The 14,143-nt window shown below is 35.2% G+C and overlaps 2 protein-coding genes and 1 non-coding gene across 3 annotated transcripts; 2 read left to right on the top strand and 1 right to left on the bottom strand.

The window, feature by feature from the left end:
- On the top strand, positions 324 to 396 carry TRNAF-GAA. Its single transcript has one exon. It is a non-coding gene; the product is annotated as a tRNA-Phe (tRNA).
- LOC109840959 (transcription initiation factor IIF subunit alpha) lies at positions 2,427 to 11,938 on the top strand. Its single transcript, XM_020409798.1, has 9 exons — positions 2,427 to 2,755; positions 3,824 to 3,982; positions 5,225 to 5,370; positions 5,553 to 5,917; positions 6,567 to 6,682; positions 8,623 to 8,754; positions 8,914 to 9,114; positions 9,225 to 9,437; positions 11,332 to 11,938. The coding sequence occupies exons 1-9, from the start codon at positions 2,576 to 2,578 to the stop codon at positions 11,419 to 11,421; spliced, it is 1,602 nt and encodes a 533-aa protein (XP_020265387.1). The 5' UTR covers positions 2,427 to 2,575; the 3' UTR covers positions 11,422 to 11,938.
- Positions 12,188 to 13,705, bottom strand: LOC109840958 (umecyanin-like). The gene is made up of 2 exons (XM_020409797.1): positions 13,388 to 13,705; positions 12,188 to 12,723 (listed from the first exon to the last, which is right to left on the bottom strand). The coding sequence occupies exons 1-2, from the start codon at positions 13,557 to 13,559 to the stop codon at positions 12,362 to 12,364; spliced, it is 534 nt and encodes a 177-aa protein (XP_020265386.1). The 5' UTR covers positions 13,560 to 13,705; the 3' UTR covers positions 12,188 to 12,361.

The raw sequence follows: 14,143 nt of genomic DNA, 5'->3' as shown, positions 1-14,143 counted from the left end.
GGTAAAACGTGTTACTATTTTATCTCAATTCCAATTTTTCTGGTTTAAAACTAAATATGAGCCACATTGATCTTCCTGGTGATGTGTGACAATCGATGAATGTTTCTCTTCAAAACCTTTATCTGCAATATAATTATCAATTCCCCTTTTTCCTATTTGGTGGTTTAAATAATATTAAACTACTATTTGGAACAGATAAACATATTACTATATAAGGACAAGGCATGTCTACAGGTGAGAACAGATAATTAAAGCCCTGTGGGAAGAGCTTAAAAGAAATACAACGTAGAATTTTATAAAGGTTAAATTGAAACAAAGACAAAGCGGGGATAGCTCAGTTGGGAGAGCGTCAGACTGAAGATCTGAAGGTCGCGTGTTCGATCCACGCTCACCGCATTGCTTTTATTTTTTCCCTATTTTGTCATTATTTTTAAAAGGATTTTTATGACATATTTTTATACTAGTATAGTGCACGTACATTGTACATTAAATTTTCCCTATTTTGTCATTATTTTTAAAAGGATTTTATGACATATTTTTACACTAGTATAGTGCACGTACTTTGTACAAGAGCATACCTATTTTCTTTCATTTTTAAAAGTTTTTTTGTTGGTTGCACAATACTGAAATGACTTGTATAGCAATATATATTATGAACAATTACTATTTTTTTAAACGAATAAATTATACGATAAAATTGTGTATAAAGAACTGTATGATTAATTATTATAGTTTGAATAATTGTTATAATTAAATTATATTAACTAATGTATTCTCTTTTAAATATAACAACATTATACATATCATAATTATAATACTATTAGTAGCTACATTTAAATTTTATAAATAGTTTATTACACTATTAGTAAATAATTTACTAAATTGTATAATTATTGAATTACAATGTACTTCATTAATTTAATAAATACTATTAAAATTATATACTATTAATACTATTATAATTACAATAAATATAAATTATTTTTCATACTATTATCATACTTTTAAAAGGCTAATAATATGAAAGGTAACGTGTAGTCCTTCATAAGACATGACACCTAAAGGCATAAGGCATAAGGCTAATGAAATTTTATTATTTCTAATTTTTCTAGAATTTTAAATATCATGTGAAGATAAATTAGGGATAAATTTTAAATATTCTATTAAATAATATAATTCAATAATAAAATAATAGTGTGACCAAAGGTTTTGAAAAATGAGGAAATGCATAATTAATAAGAGGTTATATAGTGAATGATTAATTATAACTAATGACATGTTTGAGAATTATCAAATTTAAAATTGCAAAAATAAAAATTAAAAGTTTTTACAATGCAATCCTCTTTTATATATAGTATAGATATAGATATAGATTAGTTCCCCACATATTCATACTGTGAATAAGTCCCCAGGATTTTTATATTTTGAAAGTAGTTGTCTAGTTATTCCGAAATTAGTCGCCCAATTCCTCATATGCTGAAATCAGTTCCCTAAATCTCGTAAGTGTTTTGAAATTAGACATTTTAATTACCACTACATTGGAATAGGTGGAGACTAATTCAACCAAAGAACAAAGTAAAATTGATCGACTAATTTTTAAATATGATAATATGGGGGTTAACTTTGAAATACTTAAAGATTTGATGGATTTACTAATTTGTAAATACCTAAAGATTTGAGGAATTAACTTCAAAAAGTGAGGATTTAGGGGACTAAAATCTAAATATGGTATTAACTTAAAAAAAATGAGGATTTAGGGGACTAACATTGAAGAAAACCTATTTTTAGGGTTAAGTGCACTTTCGTACACAAAACATTTACACCATTTTTAATATTGAAGAAAATCTATTATTAGGAATAAGTGCACTTTCGTACACAAAAAATTTATACCATTTTTTATTTTGATACCCCTAAATACTTTTTTTCCCGATTTGTTTCTCAAATGTTTACCATTTTTAACTCTGACACCCTAAATTAAAGTTCACATCTTCTTTGACTTTGATAACCAAAAGTTTTATTTTTTGATGCTTTGATACCCTAGAGTTTGGGATATTAAAGGTATAAATGTGCAAAATTTTGGACATCAAAGTTTTAAAATGTGTTATCTTTGAGCCATCAAAGCGTCTGAGAAAAAACTTGTCAAAAAAGTATAAACTTTAGGGTCATATTGTCAAGTAAAAACATTAAGATATTAAAGTAAAAAAAATGTTTGAAGTTTCAGATACAAAAGTGCAAATAACTTCTCTAATCCGAAACTAAGTTAAGTAGACAATACTCTTTTTCCCCTCCCAAGGGTAAATTGTACTTAAATACCACATAGTTCCCCACTTGTTGCATATAAATATCGCAGGTTATAATTTGGTATAAAATCGGCTATAACTATAAGTTAGGACCTAACCCGACCCGCTATGCCCAAATAAAACAGCGAAGACAAACCTCCACCTTTGTTGTGTCACAAAATCTCCAATGGCGTCCTCACTTCGACTCTCCGATTGAAAATTCTCCCCCAGAATCTTCATCTAGGGTTTCTCTCTCCCATCAAATTCCCAGTCGTCTCCATCTCCCTTAAAGAGCTATGGCTATGTCTTCGTTCGATCTGATCCTGAAACCAGCGTGCGAGGGTTGCGGATCTCCATCGGATCTCTATGGAAGCAACTGCAAGCACAAAACCCTATGCGCTTCTTGCGGGAAGAGGATGGCCGAGAGCCGAGCGAGGTGCAATATCTGCGGCATCCCCATCACCAAGTTGATCAGGGTAAGCTCGGTGCTAGGGTTTACTTGATTTTTTTTCCCTTTCATTTTTATCTAAATTTGACCTAATTTTGGTTTCTTCGATGTCAGTTGTTGTTAACTTTTGGTTAGGTTCGATAAAGTTTGACTTACTACGGCAGTTGAATTGTAATGCGCATCATTGCTTCAATTGCCATCCTGCTCGTGATTTGGATTGCAAAGTTTACATTTTGGTCCAGATCCTTCCTTTTCATAGCTGTTGCCTTAAGTATCTGTATGCTTGAAAGCTTGTTCTCTGGGCCGAGGAGAGTTTTAGCAATACTGCAGAATAAATGAATAATACCGCATATGGATGAAAGCAAGAACAAAGAAAATAACCGAGAGAAACACATAAACACAGGGATTTAAGGCTCGGCTATCAATGTACCTACCGTTGTTCGAGTATAACCTGGTTAAAATTCCAGTAATAATCAAGGATTATAAACAATGTCTCAAACCCTAAGCTCAAATCTCTCAGCTGTTTATATATCGATCGGGTTTCTGTATGCTGGTACGAAATTACAAGATCCCTACCCACATTAGGGGTGCAATTCTCACACGTGAGGGGTGAAAGGGGACAGGGTGCTATGCATTCGTCATATAGATCAGGTTCTATAAACAAACAGAGAGAAGATATAAGTTTGAAATTGATGTACCAAATTTTGGGGGAAAAAAAAGAAAAAAAAAGAAATATAAGTTATCAGTACATCAGTAGGGTAACTTAGGTCTGCCCCTTGTTCCTTCTTTCAGTCTGTAATTTGTTATCTGATTTTTTTTTGTCCATGATCATCTCTATTCCTGTAACACCTGCAGTCAGTTCACTATGGTCTAACTTCATAAGGCTCTGTAAGGTTCCAATTTTTGCTTACAGTGTTGAACTCTTTGACAATTTATGGCATTTGAGATTCTTTTTTAAGTTAATACCATCTGTTTGTGAAACTAATAGATGGTTAACACATAATTGGAATATGCAAGAACAAGGGTTCTTTTTGTCGTAGTTGTGATGTAACTTTGATAAGGGTATAATAATTGTTGCTGCTGTCCTTTTTTCTAGGAGTATAATGTTCGTGCAAGTGCCAGCACAGATAAATCATACTTCATCGGTAGGTTTGTCACTGGTTTACCGCCATTTTCAAAGAAGAAGTATGCCGAGAACAAGTGGACTCTTCACAAGGATGGGCTTTTAGGACGCCAAGTGACAGATGGTTTGCGGGTAATTAAAATATCCTTTTTCTTTCAACATTTCTCCTTACGTATGGTGTAATAAAAAGTGATCTTTTGGGTTATGTTAATTTACTCTGAAAGTTAAGCTTCTCTACTGCCTTGTATCTTGACGCCATTCAAGGTTAGGTGTGTGACTCATGACTACTGTCTTGTGCCTGGTATGAAACAGCACAAACTTGAAGTTGGGCTGCTAACCATTTGTAAACCTTATTTCTTAGTTGGGAGTCTTGTAAACCTTATTTCTTAGTTGGGAGTCTTAGGACCTCATGCAGGATCTATTGAGTTGACTACATGTTACACATTGGTGATTTTTGTAGTATATCTGGTCCATGATTAGTTATTATTGATAGCTTATGAAATTTATCTTTGATTTCTCATTAAAAACAGCTCCTTTAAATTATATTTATTTAAATGATAATGTTTTTGAATGTGGAGGAAATATAGTGAGCATATTGAATGATAACATGGAAAAGATGAATGTACGTGTCTCCTCCACGTATTCAGTATTATTTGTATTCTTTAATGATTCAGGACAATCATTATGTATTTATGGTAGACATTATATTTTTTCTGCAACATTTACACATTGAAGACTACTGAACCAGGTTGATATGGCTGTGGTAGACATTATATATTTTCATGTCCATTTTTGTCAACCTGGCTGTGGGTCTTATATTAGGGTTTAACAGTTGATGACTATGGCCATTCATGGTTTCTTCACATCTGTATTCATTTAGTTTTATGTTAAAAGAGAAGTTCAGGATTCAGGATCCAAAGATTATACATGTCATGAAACTTCCTACTTAATCTTATCTAGGCAATAGCATGTATGTAAGATTCAAAGTAATATAACTCATCTTCGAAGACCATAACTGTCCAGTACCAATAAAAAAAATAGTGCCATTAATTAAAAAGCTAAAGGCTAATTGGAAATTCTAAGCTAAGCGCGTACTAGCGAGTGGAAGTTCTCTTTTGACATGACAATTTAGCATTCCTAGAAGGATCAAACAACTATAATTGGCAATTACTACTTCATGTGATATGGACATTAACTATTAATCTTCTGTTTTCTTACATTAACTATTAATCTTTCACATGCCTCTGCAAATTACTTCTTAACCTAATGGATTACCTGATGGGTTATGTTAATTAGCTGTCATTTCTCTTTTGCTATTACTCTTAGGTCTTGTTCAACAACTCACGTAAACTAATGGCTAATGATATAATACAGGAGAAATACAAGAATAAGCCCTGGCTTTTGGAGGACGAGACTGGTCAGCATCAGTTTCAAGGCCAGCTTGAGGGAGCACAGTCTGCAACATATTATTTGCTTGTAATGCATGGGAAGGAGTTTGTTGCTATTCCTGCCAGTTCCTGGTAAGTATCTTTGAAATGCTTTGTCCCCAATAATCTGAAACGTTCTTCTCTAATTTCATTGTAGGAAGTGATTATTATTTGACTAATCTTGTGATCGGTCTTGCTTTTGGAGTTAAACAGAGATGTGTATCAATGTATACTTTTTGAAGTGTTATATTCTCACAATTGTTAATTCTTTACAGGTACAATTTCAACAAAGTTGCACAATATAAGCAATTAACTTTAGAAGAAGCTGAGGAGAAGATGAATAAACGGAAAAGCAATGCAACTGGCTATGAAAGATGGATGATGAAGGCAGCCACTAATGGAGCTGCTGCTTTTGGTGAATTGAAGAAGTTGGAAGGCATGAATGATGGTGGGGCTGAAGGGAATCGTTCCAAGAAGGTGAAAAGCGAAGATACTGGCGATCATTCTGACAAAGGCGAGGAAGATGTTGAAGAGGAGGAGGCAAGGAAGAATAGACTTGGGCTTAATAAGAAGAGTGGTGGTGATGATGATGATGATACTAAAGGGGACATGGATTTCGATGACGATGACATTGAAAAAGGTATGTGTAATAGCATTTTGACAATGCTAATGCCTTTACAAATTTAAGTTTCACATGATTTATTATGTACTATTTAGTTTACATTTTTAATACTTTGTTATACCTTTACATACTTAATCTGAATAAGATCTCATTCTTGTAGTAAAACTGTGAAGAGGAATGAGCTAACAATACATATTAATGCTCAAGAAATAGCTAAGACTAATCACTTTCGTGAATTAAAATCAATCATTTGTCATGGTGGTGAGATTGAGGATGATGTGACTTATCAAATCAAATCAGGTTGGTGTGGTTCATCGCCATGTTATACCCCTTATTTCTTGTAAGATGCAACTTATTGGTATGATGGGTCATTAATTTATTGTGAATCAATTGGTTTTTTGCTTTCTGGAACAATATACTCCAGAACCTGAAAGCGATACTCTTCTTGGTTATTTTTCTTTTGTACACTTATACATAATACCATGTATTAATCTAGTTGGAAGACATTTCTGTATTAGCATATTTTACACTGTTTTGCTTTCCTATGCTTTACTATGAGCCTTTTGCATGTTATGATGTATTCAGATAATGCTTTTCTATTTGCTCTCATCAAACAACAGAATTTGCTCTAAATTGAAACCTTGTCTGATTTGCTTATTATATGCAGGCGATGACTGGGAACATGAAGAAATATTCACTGATGATGATGAAGCTGTAGGGAATGATCCAGAGGAGCGGGAGGATTTGGCCCCTGAAATCCCTCCCCCGCCAGAGATTAAGCAGGTTCTGTGAAATTCTAACTTTTATGGAATACTGGTTGCATGCCCACAAAACAATATTACAGTTCCGTGTCATCAAAATACAGACAGTTTAGACTATTGTCAGCAATTATTGTTACCCGTACACATCAGTAATTCATATTCTTTGTAGTTTGTATTCAATCGGAAACTGTATGGCTGTCTGAAGAGATCGTATGGTGCAAACTCTATGGTTGGCATCCGATTTCTATGCTTTATTAGTTTGAAATTTGATAATCTGTTTCTTTCAGTTTGTGTTTTCTGAGGCTTGCACTTAAAAAAAAAATACTGAGATCTATCCTTTACAGCGCAGATCAAGAATTGATCCGAGCTGTTAATCACACTCTGGGCCTGAGGCCGCATTTCATCCACCAGATGTACTTGTTGGTTAACTGAGTGATAATATTGAACTTGTTTTTCCTATAACAAGTTGATGGAGCAAATATCATTGAGTATCTAAACCTGCAATCCAAACCCCGGATCCTATCTTAGATTACATGCACATATTTATTTATCTAGATAATACTGAATGTTTTCTGAGATATCTTAGATTACAATCCAGACCTAGTTTATACTTGGCTGGCATGGCTGCATTAAGAGGACCCCACTTGAAGGTCAAGTCTGCAAATGTATGTGCATTAGCGTCTGCATGCATGCAGCTCCATGTGTTTATGCATGGTTGGGGAGATGATTGTGTCCTTGCTTCAAAGTATGGGATCACATTTCTTAGAAGTAGATAAATTTGTGTCCTCTCAGTTTGATCTAGTTGTCTAGTTAATGTAAATGGTTTAAGAGAGTAGACATGCATTCAACTGCTTCAATGGGCTTGTAATAATTTAGTTAATGTAGGAAATGAACATGATAGATTTGAATACAATGTGAGAATTTTGCATAGCTGATTATGTTCACTAGTATATGCTAAACAAGTTTCACATTAAATTTTTACATAATTTTGATGTAGGCAGATGCTGTGATCTATTATCGGCACTGTTATTAAGTGCCTATTGAAAAGATTCAATGGCGTTAATAGAACTTTGTAGGAGTGTAATACTTAATGCAGGATATAAGTTATGTGTTCCCTTCATTGACCTAGTTTAAGGAGTTTTGGATGATCCTTTAGTAGAAAGCAACCTCAAACTAAATTTTGTAGGAACTTTGCAGTGGGCCGTACTTTCTACTTCGTTTGTTTTGATCTACATCTTAAATGGTCTAAAAATGAGAAATCAGGTCTTCTGAAAATTTAATATACATATGGAAATGATCCTTGGAAGCTGACCTCAAGATCCTTCAGGAACCAATGTTGAACTAAGGTCCTGGGAACTTGTAGAAATCCTGAGGTAGGATTACACATGTTTCATCATTGAACTCTAATCAAGTAAAATCTAAATTTCGAATACAATTGTTTGTCTTTCACAGTTACCACTAACTGAGTTGATTCTCTTTTTCTGCAAATTCTGTAGTTGGAAATATTGTATTTCCAGTTACATTGATAAAGTGGTCCTCAATTTAGTTCTGTGGTGAGAGAGTGTGGTTTCTCTTGCACTTGATATTTTACAATCTTATCAGCTATAATAATGCAGCTAAAACAAATATTGGGCATTCTATAGTTTTCTCTGTTCAGGGATTTGGGCCTACTTATTCGAAGGTCTTACTAGCACAAAACTAATTTATGGGGATTTCAGTTTGATGCTTGAGGTGGTGTGTAGGTCATGGTTGGTACTTAGCTCTAATTGAGGGTACTTGTCTCAAGGAAATGCCAAAATACGTGGAATTTTTCTCTTCCCTGCAATGAAGTTTTAGTTAACATACATTTATGTGTTTGTTTAAGTAGTCGTTTTTTGCTCACCATCTTTTATAAAGGGTCTTCTTTATGGATCAGCTTGTACATATATTGATGCATTGCTTGTGTCCTTATGTTACACTCAGGATGATGAGGAAGAAGGTGAAGAAGGAGAAGAAGAGGGCTTGAGTAAATCTGGGAAGGAGTTGAAGAAGCTTCTTGGAAAAGCAGCTGGGCAGAATGAGTCTGATGCAGAGGAAGATGAGGATGATGATGAAGTAAGTGTTGGACAGCTAACTGAAGTCATTTCTTATATTGTTAACAACTAAAAGCTCTTAGTTGCACGGTGGTCTCTTATACAGTATGTTTACTTGTGGAACTGGAAATTATGCTTTACTGACACAAAATATATGTCGTTTGAACTTTGAACTACGCAGATGGAAGATGAGAATATAAGTTCCCCTGTTCTTGCTCCAAAACAGAAAGACGGAATAAAGGAGGAACCTGCTGATATCAGTCCTTCAAAGACAACTCCTAGTGGATCTGCTCGTGGGACGCCATCCACTTCCAAATCCAAGGCAAAGAAGAAATCTGGAAACGATGACGTGAAAACTACAAATAATGTATCTGTAAAGAAGGTAAAGATAATATATTTATTAGGTTGTTTCTTTAGTTGGAGCTAAAGCACAAACTTGTTTACATTCTTGTGTATTCTGAAACAAACCAAGAACTCTATATTTTGGTACAGGAACCAAAACCACTTGTTAAAGAGGAGCCTTCTTCTGGCTCCAAACCTAGTGCATCCTCAAAATCTTCTGCTTCTGCTGCTTCAAAAATTGGATCAACTCTGTCTTCTGGACCTGTTACAGAGGAGGAAATTAGATCTGTTCTTTTGGCTACGGCTCCACTGACTACACAGGACTTAGTTGCAAACTTTAAGGGCAGGATTAAATCTCAAGAGGTTGGTTAACAAATTTATTTCAAATGCATGAGACAATTCAAAATGCTTCTTCCTTTTAACTTTCTAATGTCTAGATTTAGCTTTTTGTTTAGTAAGTTACATCCCATGCATTCTTAAATGATTAATTTATTGGATACACATTGCTAGTATTTATCATATTCTCTACTTGACTGAAAATAGCTTTTGCGAGGCCGAATGAACTCCAAAATTTTGAACTTTTTAAGCCAATGCTAGTTCTGTTGAATTTAATGTTTACATGGTATCTCTGTATCCATTTGATTCTAAAGTTAGTATCTTTCTGTGATTATCTAATTGGTAAGTCATGCAAATTGATGAGACCTGTATGGCCAAACATAGGCTTATCTTTCACTCTCTCTTTTACCGGGGATAGCTAGACTTGAAGGCTGTATCGAAGAGTCACTTATCAGAGCCAAAAAGTATCGATTAGCGAAGTATCACCCACATACACACAAAAAACATTAAGGTACCTTGGATTGCTTTTAAGGAAATTCACATTATCTGCTGCACCAGGTTATGTAATTTCATTCTTGAGCAAGTATAGTCGCTCTAAGGTGAGATTAACTTTGCAGGTTAACTTAAAAATTTCAGCTTTATGTATCCATAACCATCCAGTGCATCCACCCTTGCTAAAACTATCTGGTTTGTTGGGCTTGGTAGCTAAACCATTCCCAATGCGGGCAGCTTCTGCTATCGCAGCCAGAATTTCCCACTCCATTGTAGACATTGTTATCTGGTCTTTCTTCCCCTCATCTTATTGTGGCCTTCTAAACTTGTTGTAAATTGTTCAACTACTTCCCCGTTCTATCACCTTTTGTCTTCAGTTGCTTCCATCCTCCCTCGTATCTCGTCATATGCTTATCCATCACCTTATTATCCCTAGTTTTACTTCAGTGCTCTGTCCGTGCTTTCACTTTTATTGCAATCTTGTTTTCTTGGACCATCTTTATTCTCTGAAGTTCTGATCTCTAGTACTATGGCTAATGTAACAGTCATTTATTACACTGCCACCTAAATTTTGTAGGAATACAACATCCCTATATCACTGTATCAGAAGTATGCTCTTTGTCTACCTGGCTCTAATTCAGTACAGTGATAAAATCTATTCTCCCATTTCTTTGACTTGTACTAAGCAATGTTTAAAAGAGCAGAAGCACAAAGCAAAGCGCTAGACCCTTTGATGAAGCGAGGCGTAAGCTTCAAAGTATGAGGTGTAAGCTTCACGAGTTTAAATATTTTAATTTTAAATTTGTAAAAACTATAAACATACAATATATACCGGTGTAATAATTTACAAATATATACATTCATGTCCTGATTGATGAATAAGAAATTAAATATGTGAAGTATAGAAATGAATCACAATAAACTAAGCTACATGCATACATATATATTTTATTTACACTCACATGGTCATATTGAAAATACATAGGGGCATTTTAATGTTAGTCAAAAATCCTTTATAATCTTTTTGTCCTGTCTAAAGCGTGCGCTTCAAAAGAAAAGCGCTTTATGAAGTGCGAAACACACGCTTCAATTATGCTTTAATGAATAGCTTCACTCTTGAGTTTCGAAGCGTTTTAACCTCAAAAAGCTTTGAAGCAAGTTTCGGATGATTAATGCTTAGACAAAATTGATATTGAGGATAACTTCTTTTAGGTTTGTAATTTTTCTATATGTACGATATATCATTTCTTTGATTTTTCTTTTTGGTCTAAAGTTCTGCCCACCAAAAAATAAATAAATATGTGATGTAATTTTAATCATAAAAAAGTAAAGTTCATAATATTTGTTTCTTCATAGTACTAACATACCATAGCATTAATGGTGGTTTCAAAACAATTTCATAATATGTGGATGTTTCTTTTTGCTGCAGGACAAGAGGGCATTTGCAGATATTCTAAGGAGAATATCCAAGATACAGAAGACGAATGGCCACAGCTATGTCGTGCTGAGAGAAAAGTGAAAGTCTTCTTCCTTGATACACGTCTGCATTTCCTTGCTGCTGGTTCTGAATTTTTGGGAATTCCTTCAGATTTCTTTTCTTGGTTTGGGTTTCCTTCAGACTGCAGAACACTACTACGAGCAGGCATATTAGCTGGTTCCCAAGAATTCTGCGAAAAGCTTGGTTATTACTGTTTTAAGCCCTTTGGTTGTATTCATCTTGAAATTGAACTCAGATTTTAGAAAGGGACTCGGATCAACTTGAACGAACAAGGAAGAGTCAAAATAGAGGAGTATTATGAACTGAAAATAATAATGCTTACTTGGGTGTATATGTAATCACGGAAGTTTATGATTTTGCTTTTACTCTATTAACACAACTCAGGTACTTTATTTCTGAGATACGGCTTGGCCTCATTTGGTTGTATTCAGCGAGTGTTTGACTTGTAGCTTGTGTTTGTGGGATTTTCTAAAAATGTTTTGAATTGCTGTGGCCCGTAAAATTTTTGGCGATAATGTACTTGGGGGATAGTTGCGTTCTTCCTTGTGTTTTGTTGTTTTAGAAGTGTATAGGGTTAACTCATTTGTCCCATAGCTCGTGCTAATAAGTTTCGATTGTCATTTCTTGTTTGACTCGATCAAGCTCAAAGGTAATATGCCAGTCACCGGTAGGTAATACTGGTCCATTTTTTTTTGATTAGTTAATATTCGTCAGAATTGGTTTGGTTGAATCTGTAAACTAGAATTCTACACGACTTCTGCTATGTGCTGATGAGACGTTTGCTGCTAAACTTTGCTCTAAAATATGTCATCCAAATTTGCGGATAAAAGATAATATATCCATCCATGGCATAACAAAGATATTGGCAAACTTAATGCAGACTTTTGCATCACCTACTGATTCCTTACCCTAGGCCTAGAGTTAGAAGACAGCACCAAACCCAACAAAAGCCCATACAGACTCACATGAGCCCAATCAAACAGATCAAACCCAGCCCAATTAACATCCCAGATGAAACCGGGCCAACTTTCAGAGAACCAGACGGCTTAGGCCCAGCTGCTACACGAACAGCTTGTGTGAGCGCTTCTCTTCCCGCTGGCTCAGCCTTTTGCTGCTGAGGTTCAACATGGACATGGAGCTTGAGTCCTTTGTTGCAGACTTCAGCCGAGGTGCTGACGAAGTATCGCGGGCCTTGATGGCCCAACTCGATCTTGTCAAGCCCACCCGTGTACATGCGGATCGGGTTGGATGTGTCGCAGGACTCGTACTCTTCTCGGGTCCGTAGCTCAGCTATGCCCTCCTCTGCTGCTGAGTATGTGAACCCTGCAGCCACCACCCAAATGAGCACGAGCACCCGTGATATGTTGAGCGTTGATGTTTACCGGGAATACATTTATTGACCGATAAAGGTCCGGCCCTGTTTGGGAAACTGCACCAAACTGGGCCGGCCCTGGCCCATTTTTTAGTTTAAACTGGTTTTATGTTGATCCAAGACGGAGGTGGATCAAAACTAGAGCCGCCACTTCGAGGGATGGCCTAGCACTAGCAGGCCCTAAACCTCTACACGATGAAATAGAAATTCCTACACTAACATCTTAGATCGTACTGACTTCACAGTATTAATTTGTGTACTGACAGGGAATTTGTGACAAACCCATCATTTTGAGCAATATATCAAAGAGAACTTACGCGCTATCACATGGCTCTATACATATTTTCTTCTTAAGTAAATTTTAATTCTAGAACCAAAGGTTTTGATGGGGAAAAAACATGAATGATGTACTAATTTGAAAACTTTTGGGGCCTAGTCATCGTTCTTTAACTGAGATAGATTTTGTAGTTTTATCAGTGAAAATGCTTTTCAAAAAAATTTTAAGTTGTAAGGAGTTGCAACCGAGTGTCAAAATAAAAATTTTCCAAGGAAGGAAGGAAGGAAATGAGAAAGATGATGAAATGATAAAGAGTAATTATTTAGATGTAGGCTTACAAATGTTATCTCCAACCCTGAAAGACCTTCCGATGGCCCAAGATGCCACATCAGAAGCAGCATCCCAACCCTGATCCCCACCCACAACATGAACATCTCCTGATTTAACTCCCCAAATATTACCTACACTCATTAGTGCAAATATTGCAAAAATAACAACCAAACTTGCCATTTTAGAGTGAGAAAAAGAAAAAAAACTGAGTTGGAAAAAATAGGAGCAGTCCTTTTTTCCCCCCTCCCTCTCTTCTCCTCTTCACTATTTTGACTCTCACCAACTCTCTTCACTACCAAATAGTCTTGCTCTCAAGAGAAGGGAAGAATGGCAGGTGTGCCTTTATAAGAACCAAAAATCTCCCACAAAGAAAGACAGACTCAATGTTTCTTTGTTAAATTTCACAAAGCCCTCGTGAGATTTGGGGGGTTTTGCATGAAACCCCTTTGAACTTTATAAACGAGCTAGAGAAAATATTCAAAAAGTTCTAATATTTTTTAAACGATTTTGAACTATTAGAAAATCTCGAAAAAGACTTTTGTGTGTCGAATAAAAAATCCAAAATGTGATATGTTTGTTGTGTCTTGTTCTCTGACTTGCAAGAATGGCTTCTCACAGATCTTGATTTATGTTACCAGTTAACAATGTTTATGAGAATTTTTAATAGTTTGGAAATTAGTAAGGATCTTAGAAGCCTTCAATTAATGGTTTCTATGGTTTATGTACTTAATGTGGATTTTTTGAAAATTAATTATACATGTTTG

Source organism: Asparagus officinalis, chromosome 5 (assembly GCF_001876935.1).
Source record: "Asparagus officinalis chromosome 5, Aspof.V1, whole genome shotgun sequence".
Lineage (NCBI taxonomy): Eukaryota > Viridiplantae > Streptophyta > Magnoliopsida > Asparagales > Asparagaceae > Asparagus > Asparagus officinalis.
Note: the sequence above shows the minus strand (reverse complement) of the source record. Positions and strands in the feature narration are given on the sequence as shown.